The sequence below is a fragment of the Aricia agestis genome, chromosome 1, assembly GCF_905147365.1.
Source record: "Aricia agestis chromosome 1, ilAriAges1.1, whole genome shotgun sequence".
NCBI classification, from domain to species: Eukaryota; Metazoa; Arthropoda; class Insecta; order Lepidoptera; family Lycaenidae; genus Aricia; species Aricia agestis.
Window position 1 is genome coordinate 289432 of NC_056406.1, and position 12079 is coordinate 301510.

Below are 12079 nucleotides of genomic sequence, written 5' to 3' on the forward strand. Positions count from 1 at the left end.
GTTACTACCGCGCGCGTTGTGAAGCTTCAAATACGACCCAATTGGGCCGTCTTTTATTTAGTCTGTTTCTTTTATGTAAATGGCATTTCGTATCTTTTGTTTCACTTATCTGTCAAATTTGTCAATGTTGTTCGGAAGAGATTAAAGCCGGAAAATAGTATGAACGTGACAGATCTGTATAAGTAGAATATCATTGGTACCCAGCTTTTTTCAAATGCGGAAAAACCGTTTTGTGGTCAATCCCCAGTTCTCCAGCTACATCGGCATATACGTGGGAGAGCTATGCTTCGGCACGAATGGGCCGGCTCGACCGGATAAATACCACGTTCTCACAGAAAACCGGCGTGAAACAGCGCTTGCGCTGTGTTTCGCCGAGTGAGTGAGTTTACCGGAGGCCCTACCCTATTCCCTTCCCTACCCTCAACTATTCCCTTCCTTTCCCTTCCCTCCCCTATTACCCTATTCCCTCTTAAAAGGTCGGCAACGCACTTGCAGCTCTTCTGATGCTGCGAGTGTCCATGGGCAACGGAAGTTGCTTTCCATCAGGTGACCCGTTTGCTCGATTGCCCCTTATTTCATAAAAAAAAAAAAAAATCGTGACTACTAATATGCCGATCTTGCTCCACTTTTTCAAAAATGGCAGCAGTTTTGTCCGTAACAGGGCGACCAGAGCGACGTGCGTGCGTTTAAAACGCATTTGCGCTACTCTCACAGATACTGCATTAGGTCCATAAACATCACAAATTTTTTTCGCGGCTTGTGTTGCATTTTACCTTTTTTGTAATAAAAATTTAAAATGTATCGAATTTCTTCATTAGAATCACTCATTTTAACAATAAGAAAAACAAACGAAAATCTCACATTTTCCTAATTTGAATTTGGAATTGTCTTCTGTAAAATTGATCTTTTTAATGATACCAAAATCAGCCAGATACAATTGGTATAGCCCAAGAGATTTTATGACAAGTTCGTACATACTATAATCAAAGAATTCTATTTAAACTCAGGTAGAAGTGCTGTACTCTACGAAATGTCATTTGAAAAATTGAAAAGCAATCCTAAAACAATACACTCAAAACATTATCTGTGCATTACTCACACACAGAAACTAAAAGTATTTCTACGTAGTCAAGTGCGAGATGCCAATATTATTTGTAACAAGAGTGACAAGGATGCAGGCCTATAGCCGGGTCCACACCAGACGATCCAACGCGCTCCGATCGCGCGCGGCATGAAGCGCGTTGCACGGAGCGTTTGGTGTGGACGTGCCGCGCGCGATCCATGCGCAAGTTTTGGAGCGCGCGCTCCCTGGCGCTCGCGATCCGTTCGTTGTCGGTTTTCTTGCCCGCTTCAAAGGTGCCTCAGTTACGTGGCGCGCGCGGTGTGGACGGTTATGTGATTCGAGCGATCCATCATACCATGGATATTTCAAAGTCGTCGTCTGATATCGCTTTATAAGGAGTTTATATAAAGATATTATTACTATTTTACGAATAGAGGTGCAAGAGAGCTTTGGCTCAGATTTCTCGCAAAATGGGGAACAAGCCAATAGAAGATCTAAAGAAAAAAATGCGGTCTCTGGCGGGAGGATACAGAAGGAGCCGCCGCTGTACGTGTGACTCCATATCGTGCAAGATACTGACTAACTTGAATAACGGATCGCCTTCGGATCACTTGGAGCGCATATTAGGATCGCAGTTTCCAAGTTCTTGGATCGGTCTAACGCGCTCCACGCTCCACGCTCCTCGATCCTGGATCGCGGATCGCGAGATCGACGCTCCAAGATGGATCGTTTGGTGTGGACCCGGCTATTGACATTCGGTCATACCGAACGCAAGCTTAACTCCCCGAAAGATCAAACGCCCGCAAGTACTGTCTGCAAAAAAGTCTATCATAAATAAAGATTTTTTTTGTTATTAAGTTTATTGTTTTTTACAATAATATTAATTAAACTTAAACTACAACTTACAATTAACTGATATTTAATAGTACCTGCAAAGGGCGTGCGCGGGTGAGGTCAGTGTGAAGCGGGAGCCGGGAAGCGGTCGAATGCATTGTATAGGTACATAATATTATGTTACCGTTAGAATGCGGAATACGTTAATGTTTAAATTAACTAGGTAATCTGCAGATTTCCTGATACCATCCGGTAAAAATGCTAGTTTTTGTAATTTACCTAGTTAGTTTGCATAGTAACGAATGGTACATCGTTGAATTGCGGAAGACAGTGAACTAAACACTTTTGTTACGCTCCTTCGCTGGGACTGCACCCCTCTGTTCCTATGTTCGACGATTTGGTCTGTTATAGTTAATATTAAATATTTTATCCTTTGTTTATTTTTTTCTTTTTATGGCGTTTCGGCTGTATGACAATGGCCAGTTTCAAATAAGTGGCGGGAAAACTATGTTCTTGTAACAATTTTTAGCATCGATTTTCTATTTGGTAAAGTCCAAAGTCTAGTAAAAGTCAAAGTAAAAGTCAATGCAGTCAAGGACTCAAATCGGTCGATTCAGTAAAATGGTAGACGCTTTACTAAAACTTTCGATGGAGTTTAGTAGGGAACACAAAAGGCACGTTTCTGGAAGTTATATTACTGGCCTACACTTGTGCAAGATAATAAATATCTTATTAAAATTAATATTAAAAACCCAGAACAATATTAGGAAATTAATATAAAACGTATTAACGCCACTCTTTCACAATCTAAGCTAAACTCTTCCTTCGTTTATGTCCTAAAAAATTTTGACTTGAGCATGTTAACCTTATGGCTACCACACACGCTACGGTATATCGGAGAGGTCACCTGCAGGTGCCTGCGCAGGTGACACTCGAAAGAATTGATTCTCGATTTTGCGCCGGTCGAATGCGCAGGTCCAAGCAACTGCACAGGTCTATTCCCACACACATTCCGATTTACTTGCGCAGGCATACCTGCTGCACAGGTAGACCTCTCCGGTAGACCGTTGCGTGTATGGCTAACATTAGACTGTTTTTAATTGTTTATTATTGTTTTTTTTCTAGTTGATTTGATCTTTTATCAGTGCAGTAATATTTTAGTTACTTAAATTTTAATATTTTATTCCTTTGTTAATGTCCTAAAAATTAAATTCAATAATCCCTATACCTACAACTAAATAATATTATTTATTCAAACAAGAACCTGTTTAATGCAATTTACCGTATGCATGGTCAGTAGTCTTCAGATTACCTAGATATTCTGCAGATTATATAGTAATGCAAGAATATAATAAATTTTTTGCACTTTAACTAACTCATCCAGATAATCTGCAGAATACCGCGTTTATCTGCACTCTAACTGGCTTTCGCAAATTAACGGTAACATATACATACATACATGACATACATCCATACATACATACATACATACATAGCCTGTGAGACACATAACTCTTACTTTTTGCTCTGCTGTAGTTAGGTAAAAATTATTACCTATTGTGAACGACTATGATAGTTACCTGTGAAAGGTAATCCCTGAAGATTTATTTGTATATTTTTACAAAGTCTTATAACACAAGATAGCATTTTGCCCTTTGATTACATTTAGTATCTGAAAATAAAACTAAGTTTGTTTTAAACATTTCTTTGCTAACCGTACACACTCGCATACGACCGTCGCGTACAGCGTGCCAGTGAAGTGTTCACTGCAATGGTGTGAATTAGCTCTATTGAAACGGTGGAACATTTGGTGCGTATGGCATGTCTACATCAGTTTAAATAGAAGTCTTTGACTATAATGCGAAAATACTTTTTCCCCAACCTATTACTATTTTTCAGCTCAAAGGACGATGAAATCGACGGCGACTGCATAGTGCGCGCCCGCGGCCTGCCCTGGCAGTCGTCCGACCAGGACATCGCCAAGTTCTTCCGCGGCCTCAATGTCGCCAAGGGCGGCGTAGCGCTGTGCCTGTCGCCGCAGGGGAGGCGCAACGGCGAGGCGCTGGTGCGGTTCGTGTCGGCCGAGCACCGCGACATGGCGCTCAAGCGGCATAAGCACCACATCGGCCCGCGCTACATCGAGGTGTACCGCGCCAGCGGCGAGGACTTCCTCGGCGTGGCGGGCGGCGCCACGGGCGAGGCGGCCGCCTTCCTGTCGCGCGGCGCGCAGGTCATCGTGCGCATGCGCGGCCTGCCCTACGACGCCACGCCGCACCAGGTGCTCGACTTCTTCGCGAGCGGCGAGGACCCCGTCGCCGTGGTGGACGGCGCGGAGGGCGTGCTGTTCGTGCGGCGCGCCGACGGCCGCGCCACGGGCGACGCCTTCGTGCTGTTCGCGCACGAGGCGGACGCGCCGCGTGCGCTCGCCCGCCACCGCCGCCTCATCGGCGCGCGCTATATCGAGCTGTTCCGCTCCACCATCGCCGAGGTGCAGCAGGTACGTTCGCGCCGCCGACCTCGTCGAGACGCGCCCGCGTGTCGCATTTACAGTAATATAACGTTTTTCGTGCAGCCGGCCCCGGGAAGAGCGGGATTCGGGTGAGTCTCCTTCGTTTCTTTCTTGTCGAGCGAAGCTCCGACGGATGGTGGTCCCCCTCGGCCCTCGAGCGGAGACTCCCAGTGTATCGAACTAATTTATATTTTGTAAAGCTCCATCGAAGTTAAAAAGGTTAAGAATCGTCACTAAAGAGAGGGGGTGCGATGCCGCAGGTGCTGAACCGGTCGCTGGAGCGGGGCGGCGGCGCGGGGGCCGGTGCGGGGGGCGGCGCGGCGGGCGGGGCGGGCGGCGCCGCGGCGGCGGCGGCGGACGTGGTGCCGGTGATGCTGCCGCAGCACGTCATCACGTCTGGCACGGCCAAGGACTGCGTGCGGCTGCGTGGCCTGCCCTACGAGGCCAAGGTGGAGCACATACTCACGTTCCTGGACGAGTTCGCCAAGAACATCGTGGTGCAGGGCGTGCACATGGTCTACAACTCGCAGGTCGGTCCTCCCTATGTCTTTTTTTTTATGAAATTAGGGGCAAACCTGGGGTTGTCTGTGAGAACGTGGTATTTCTCCGGTTGAGCCGGCCCATTCGTGCCGAAGCATGGCTCTCCCACGTAAAAACCACTTCGCATGACGCGCTATTCGCTGTGTATAATAATAATAATAATTAATGAATATTGCATGAACTCTCTTCTGTGTAACGAGGAGCGACTCACTAGTCACTCGTACAAATAATAACCATCATAATTAAAGGTTTCCACTTTTTTGTTTATGGGGCCCGCCATGCGAGATTCTTACTTCTTACAAAATAAAAACAAAAATATTGGGGTGGACTATATGTATAGTCCAGCACGAGTGGGCGCATGAGTACTGGAAACTATTCCACCTCAATTTTTTTATGCGATTCTCTTCAAATTGCCCTCCTGATGATATAAATGCATGTTGCCATGGCGAAACCCGGTGCCATATTTTTTAAACAAACATTGTTTAAACAATTGCAAGGAATTGTTATTTTTCAACCGGACAATTTTTTTTTTATATTCTTTATTGAAATACCAATAAAAAAGGTCCTATGACTTTTCACGATTATGTTAATATTTTTAAAGATATTAATTTTTAAAGGTTCGAAAAATCTCAAATATGGGTACTTTCGACCTATGAAAAATGTATTTAAAAAAATAATAATATCTAAGCTTGGGTTGCACCAAAGGCGTGGTTAAAGTTAAAGTTAAGGTTAAAGTTATGGTTATAGTTAAGAGGATTCCACACCGCCGTTTTTCCATACAAACGTTGTCCCCTGTTTCCTCCCTGGATGATGCCGGTAGAGTTATGATTTTTTCCTGAATATCTACGGCCACTAATACGATGTCCCTATGTTTTTCTTTTTTTCATAATTTTATTATTAAAAAAGATAAAAACGTCCAAAAACCCAAAAAAATGGCAAGATTTTCCTCTGTGTTCAAACACCCAGAAAACAAAACTGGCTAAAATATACAAAAAAAAAAAAAAACATAGGAACACAGCTCAAGCCTTCCTTTAATATTTAATGAAAAAAGTACTTAAATCGGTTAAGTTTTGGAGAAGGAATCAGCGGACAACGAATCGAAGATTTTCTGTTCTTTTATTGGAACTTTTGTCGTATTGTCTCTATCGCGCTCTGCGGTGGGAGACTTGAGATTGGTGCGACAGCAATACATTTTCAAATACCTATTTTCAATTTCTCTCGCCCCTGGTGTATCCTCTTAAGGCTAAATTTAACTTTAACTTTGACCGGAGAAATTGATAGATGACAACTGGTCCAACATGGTTATAAATGAAAGGGAGCGCTGCTGGTAAAGGAGAACTGTCAAAAATTGCGTTTTTGTATGATGACAGCGTTAGTTCCTTTTTTCGCCACGTGCATTAAAAACCTTGTCGAGCTCTATGGTTATGGTTAAATATGGCGTCTTGATGGCGTCCATTTTGAACTTTAACCAAAGATTTGACATTTTGCATTGTAGTTAAAGTTACAGTTATAGTTAAAGTTAGTTGGTGCAACCCAACCTTAGTAATATATTTTTTTTAATTCTCTATACAATAGTTAATAATATTGTTAATAGAGATAAAAAAAAATTGTTTATATCTTTTTTTTTATCTTAGCTAAAGTAGACAAAAAATTGTGTTTTTTGTATGGGACATTACACGTTTACTTTATTTTAATTTTATTATTAATTATTAAAGTACAAATATAATTAAGGATTTAATGCAAAATTTCAAGTGCCTAACTGTTACTATTATTGATTACGAGCAAAAAAGGCTAAAAAAATCACGTTTGTTGTATTTACCCTTTAATACTTTATTTTATTTTTAGTATTTGTTGTTATAGCGGCAACAGATATACACAATCTGTGAAAATTTCAGAAGTCTTAGTAATAGGGTTTACTAAGACTTCGTTGTCTGTCCGTCTCTCTGTTTGTCTATATGTCTCCAGACTGTATAGCTCAAGAACCGCTATAGCTAGACATCTGAAATTTCCACAGATTGTGTATATCTGTTTTCGCTATAAGAAAAATACTTAAAATAAAATAAAGTTAATATTTAAGGGGGGATCCCAGACAAGAAACGTGATTTTTTTGGCCTTTTTTGCTCGTAATCAATAATGGTAACAGCGCGGCACATGAACTAGTTTCACAAACTCCTTAATTATATTTGTATTTTAATAATTAATAATAAAATTAAAATAAAGTAAATGTTTAAGGGGGGCTCCCATACAAAAAACACAATTTTTTGTCTACTTTTGCTAAGATAAAAAAAGATATAAAGAATGTTTTTTTTCAAAACTTTATTAATATTATTATTATTAACTATTGTGTAGAGAATTAAAAAAAATATAAATTACTTAGACATTTTTTTTTTGATATATTTTTCTTGGGTCGAAAGTACCCAAATTTGAGATTTTTTGAACTTTTGAAAATTCATATCTTTAAAAATATTAACTTTATTGTGAAAAGTAATAGGACCTTATTTATTGGTATTTCAATAAAGAATATACTTAAAAAAATATTGTCCGGTTGAAAAATAACAATTTCTTGCAATTGTTTAAACAATGTTTGTTTAAACAATATGGCACTGGCTTGCGCCATGGCAACATGCATTTATATCATCAGGAGGGCAATTGGAAGAAGATCGCATAAAAAAATTGAGGTGGAATAGTATTCGGTACTCATGCGCCGACTCGTACTGGACTAATACGATTGTAGTGACTAGTGTACATAGTTAAACTTCTTTTATAAAACCTTATTATTTTGTACTCTTTAGTTTATAATATTTTGACTTGTTTACTTTTTGATAGATTTTGTCATTACATTAAAAAAAGCTTGAACATCGAGTGCGTAATTTTATTACTTTTTCTCCTTTGCACCTTCTCAACTAAAAGTCGGGCAAGCGACCACCCTCGCAATCCCGCGAGGACCTTGCTCACTTCACGATGTTTTGCCCTCGTCTGTTAATTTTTTTTATTACATTTTACCACGGACGTAAAAAAAATACGGATGGATCGCCATTAAGAAATGAGTGAAGCACCCTTAATAAGCCCAGGCGATCATATGTACACATCTTGCACAAACACTCGCACTGTAATAAGCCGATCGTACCGCCATTACGCAATTAGACTGCATCGCGGTGACACATCTTTGTCATTCATAAATAAAAATAAATATGCCATCTTGTGTTGTAAAATGGTGCAAGAACAATACAACCTTACACAAAAAACATCAAGGAATAATATTTCATAGGTAAAATAACATATTTTTAAAGTATTTTGATAAAATAATGTAAATATTAATTCAACTTCAACAGGTCAGTAATGTCCATAACAAAGTGGGGAAATTTTCCCCTAACCGGGGAAAATTTTCAATTATTTTTAAATAATCAAATAATTAATTTTATTGTCTTTTATTAGTGTCATGTAAGTATTTAGCATACTATTGACCAGTCATTAGGCAGGAATACAATAATAGGGGTGTTGACAGTAAACGAAATCTAATACAAATTATTGTTTTTTTGAGAGTTTGTATTATAGAATTACCGAAAATGGACATATTTTACTTAATAACTTTATAATATTTTTTATATTTAATAAGTGATTTTTTTATTGAAATAAGAGTGTATTTATTTTTTATACATATTTTTAGGTGTAACAAAATACTTATGTACTATCAGAGAAGTTGATTCCTATGCAAATCGGGGACCTAAGTAGTTTGGTTGTGTTACGTCAAACCCAGCCGACAGATCACAATTAACATTGAATTGACATATTCGACCAAATAACGTTGGTCTGTCAATTGCATAGCAATCAACTTCCTTGATGGTACATCTGTAAAATAAATATATTTCCTAAAAATAGTCTACACCCCTATTAATTTCTTAATTTACAAAAGTGGATATAACTGTTGTTTGACGACCTCCGTGGCTCAGTGGGTGGGCTGTCGGTGGCTCAAGCCGGGGGTCGCGGGTTCGAATCCTGCCGACGGAACAAAAAGTTTTCAAAGTTCCTGGGTCATGGGTGTGTATTAAATATGTGTATCATATAATAAAAATCTTAAATATATGTATAGTATAACAGTATTAAATATATTTCCGTTGTCTGGTACCCGTAACACAAGTCCGGGTGGAGTACACTAAGTACCTGAAGGTACTTAGCACGGGGTCAGACTGACGTGGTGTGAAGCGTCCATAGATAAAATTGTTGTCTTAGATTTCCTTCAGTAGTAGCGGAGAGAAGGTGCTATTGGTGTAGTCACTCGAGCGTCATTTAGACCTAGTAGGAATGAAAATATTGAATGGACCTCTAGACCAGGAATAAATTTAACACCATGTTAGGTGATTTGATTTGATGTTAGCGCATGGTAGAACTCTCGATTTTTTAACAAGCCATTATTAACTGATTTAACAAGCCATTATTTATTTAACATCACTTGATTGTTTGATGAAACGGGTTACGGGACTTAAGTATCTTATATTTTTTCGTATACAGGTTTCTTATATAGGTTTCGGGGGTGATAAATCTGTCTAGCTAGGAATTATTTTTAGAAAATGTCATTTTATTCGTGTTTTATCGAATACCGAGCGAAGCTCGGTCAAATAGCTAGTAATAATTTTATTATTGTAAATGTTTGTACATAATCATTATTACTAATAATGTTATGTAAATAATATACTTCTCTGTACGTAATATGTGTTTTTTTCTATCTATAGTGTCATAAAAATAATATTTTCATTATGACATCTTTAACAACCGCTTACATTTCTGAAGCGAAAAAAACTTAAAAATATGTTTAAGTATAAAAAATACATTTAACTTGTCTGAGTTTACAAAATTTAAAAGTAGGGAAATTTATGATTTATATGGCAACCCTCATATCACGCACACGTCCTACACGGGCGGCCATAACTAGGCTTCACTCGTGATTAGAGAAGGTTACGTCCGTACTTTTTTTACGTCTGTGCATTTTACATTAAAGTTAAGAAGTCTGTTAAATCAAATTAAATCATACATTGAGTTGAGAAGGATATAAGCACGGACGTAAAAATTTACGTCTGTGGATATAAGGTCAAATCCGTAGTACATCTAATTAAATTATGAAAGTATGTACTAAATATGTAAAAAAATTGACACCTAGACACTTATTATTATAACATTTAAAGATTCAAAGATTCTGAACGTTAGTAACATAGAATATCATTGTTCTGACCTAAATTCGAAATATACAGTGTGTTTGGTCAGGTACTAGCGATATTTTAAGCACTCATGTATATGTATTATGTATGTACTTGTTATACAAAAAAACACTAACTACCTACTAAGGTCTAGCCCCCTTCGCCTCAATGTGGCAGGCACTTTATTATTGACTTTACCCGGTTAGCAAAAAACATTCTTTCTTTGCGAGGTTTCGTCAGGTATTGTCATAAAAATAGGCTGAAAGGTAATTAGATAGTCTAAGTAGTAAGTAGGTACCATACAAAACACAAAAAGGGTGTTTTTTATTCAAAAGTTTAAAAAAGTCATAAAGTTTCTAAAAAAAATAGAGAAAACACGTGCACATTTTACAACTATTAAACTATTATATATCTAGTTTTGTGCTTACATTATACCATTAAAATGGTGTGTGAAACTTATATTTTAATAATAGTAATTAATTCAACGTTAACTCATTTACGCTTTCAAGTCTAAATGTATAAAAATAATTTAATACTTCATAATAACAATTAGTCAAGTAAAATAAAGAATAGAGTCAATCAAATAATCTATACTAATATTATAAATGCGAAAGTATCTCTGTCTGTCTGTCTCGCTTTCACGCCAAAACTACTGAACCGATTGTAATGAAATTTTGTACACAGATAGTCTAAAGCCTGAGAAAGGACATAGGCTACTTTTTAACTGGAAAAGGGTAAGGGGGTGAAAATGCGTAAATTTGGTCAAATTAAGTTCGTTCCAAAAACTCAAAATAGATGGCACCAAGAGTCCCCTGGATCGCGCTATTGCTTGCTCATGCGTATTTCTATAAGAGGTGGTACCATGTAAAGCTGGGTTTTTCGATTCTTTTGATTGTTATTAACTAAGAACTCACCTACCAACTTAGATTAAATATCAAATTCAAAAATAACAGCGCCAAAACTACTGAACCGATTGTATTGTAATTTTGTACACAGATAGTCTAAAGCCTGAGAAAGGACATAGGCTACTTCTTACTGGCAAAGGGGGTTGTAAGGGGGTGTTTATGCGTAAATTTGTTCAAATTAAGTTAGTTCCAAAAACTGGAACAGATGGCGCCAAGAGTCGCCTAGATCGCGCTATCGCTTGCTCATATGTATTTCTATAAGATGTGGTACCATGTTGAGTTAATATATCGATTGTTATACATGTTATAAAATAACTCACGTACCAACATAGAAATCAGAAACAACAGTCTACCAATAATAAATACTAAATTGGCTATTGGGCAAAGCTAAAGTTGTGTAAGGCATTATGCAGCTAAGGTGTGTAAAGCTAAATAAGCTTTAAAAGGTATAAAAAAGTTTAATTTAAAAAAAAACATTATGTGCACACTACACGGCTGTTTTGGGTATTTTGATTTAAGGGGTACCAGGGTTTTAAAAAGGTTTTGACACCAATTTTATTGACACCGCGCGCTATAAACTGAAGTCCACGCGGACGAAGTCGTGGGCAACAGCTAGTCTTAAATAAAGAACATTATATAACAATTCATTAGTAAAAGCAAGTCATAAAGAAACAATTGATCAAATAAAATAATAATTATAATTAATAAAAAATAGTCAATGTGAACCTATACAATATACATGTCAATTGATTAAAATTATTTAAAACTTACTTAAATAGATTTTGGTCACCATTATAGTAGTAATAACTAAAATTAATATTATTAAAAAGTGTCATTTAGATATTCATCAATAGCATTTTTCTGTCAACTTTACGTAGGTATACAAATATTTATATGTTATTTAATAATATTATGTATTCAAATATTGAATCGGTTCTATATATTTATTTAATAAATTGAATTTTGGTGAAAATTTGCTGTGATTTTTTTCTATCGAGAAAATTTAAAATTTTCAAGTAAGTATTACTTAATTAGA

The 12079-nt window shown here is 37.7% G+C and overlaps 1 protein-coding gene across 2 annotated transcripts in view; it reads left to right on the plus strand.

The window, feature by feature from the left end:
- The window catches only part of LOC121730313 (RNA-binding protein fusilli), a 101480-nt gene that overhangs the window by 86614 nt on the left and 2787 nt on the right, over nt 1–12079 (plus strand). Inside the window, exons 7-9 of one of the 2 annotated variants that reach the window (XM_042119311.1) lie at nt 3797–4394; nt 4667–4693; nt 4730–4936. In XM_042119311.1, the coding sequence (XP_041975245.1) occupies nt 3797–4394; nt 4667–4693; nt 4730–4936 (832 nt within the window). Of the gene's footprint in view, nt 1–3796; nt 4395–4666; nt 4937–12079 lie in introns of both variants that reach the window. The other variant, XM_042119302.1, reaches the window with a different exon arrangement.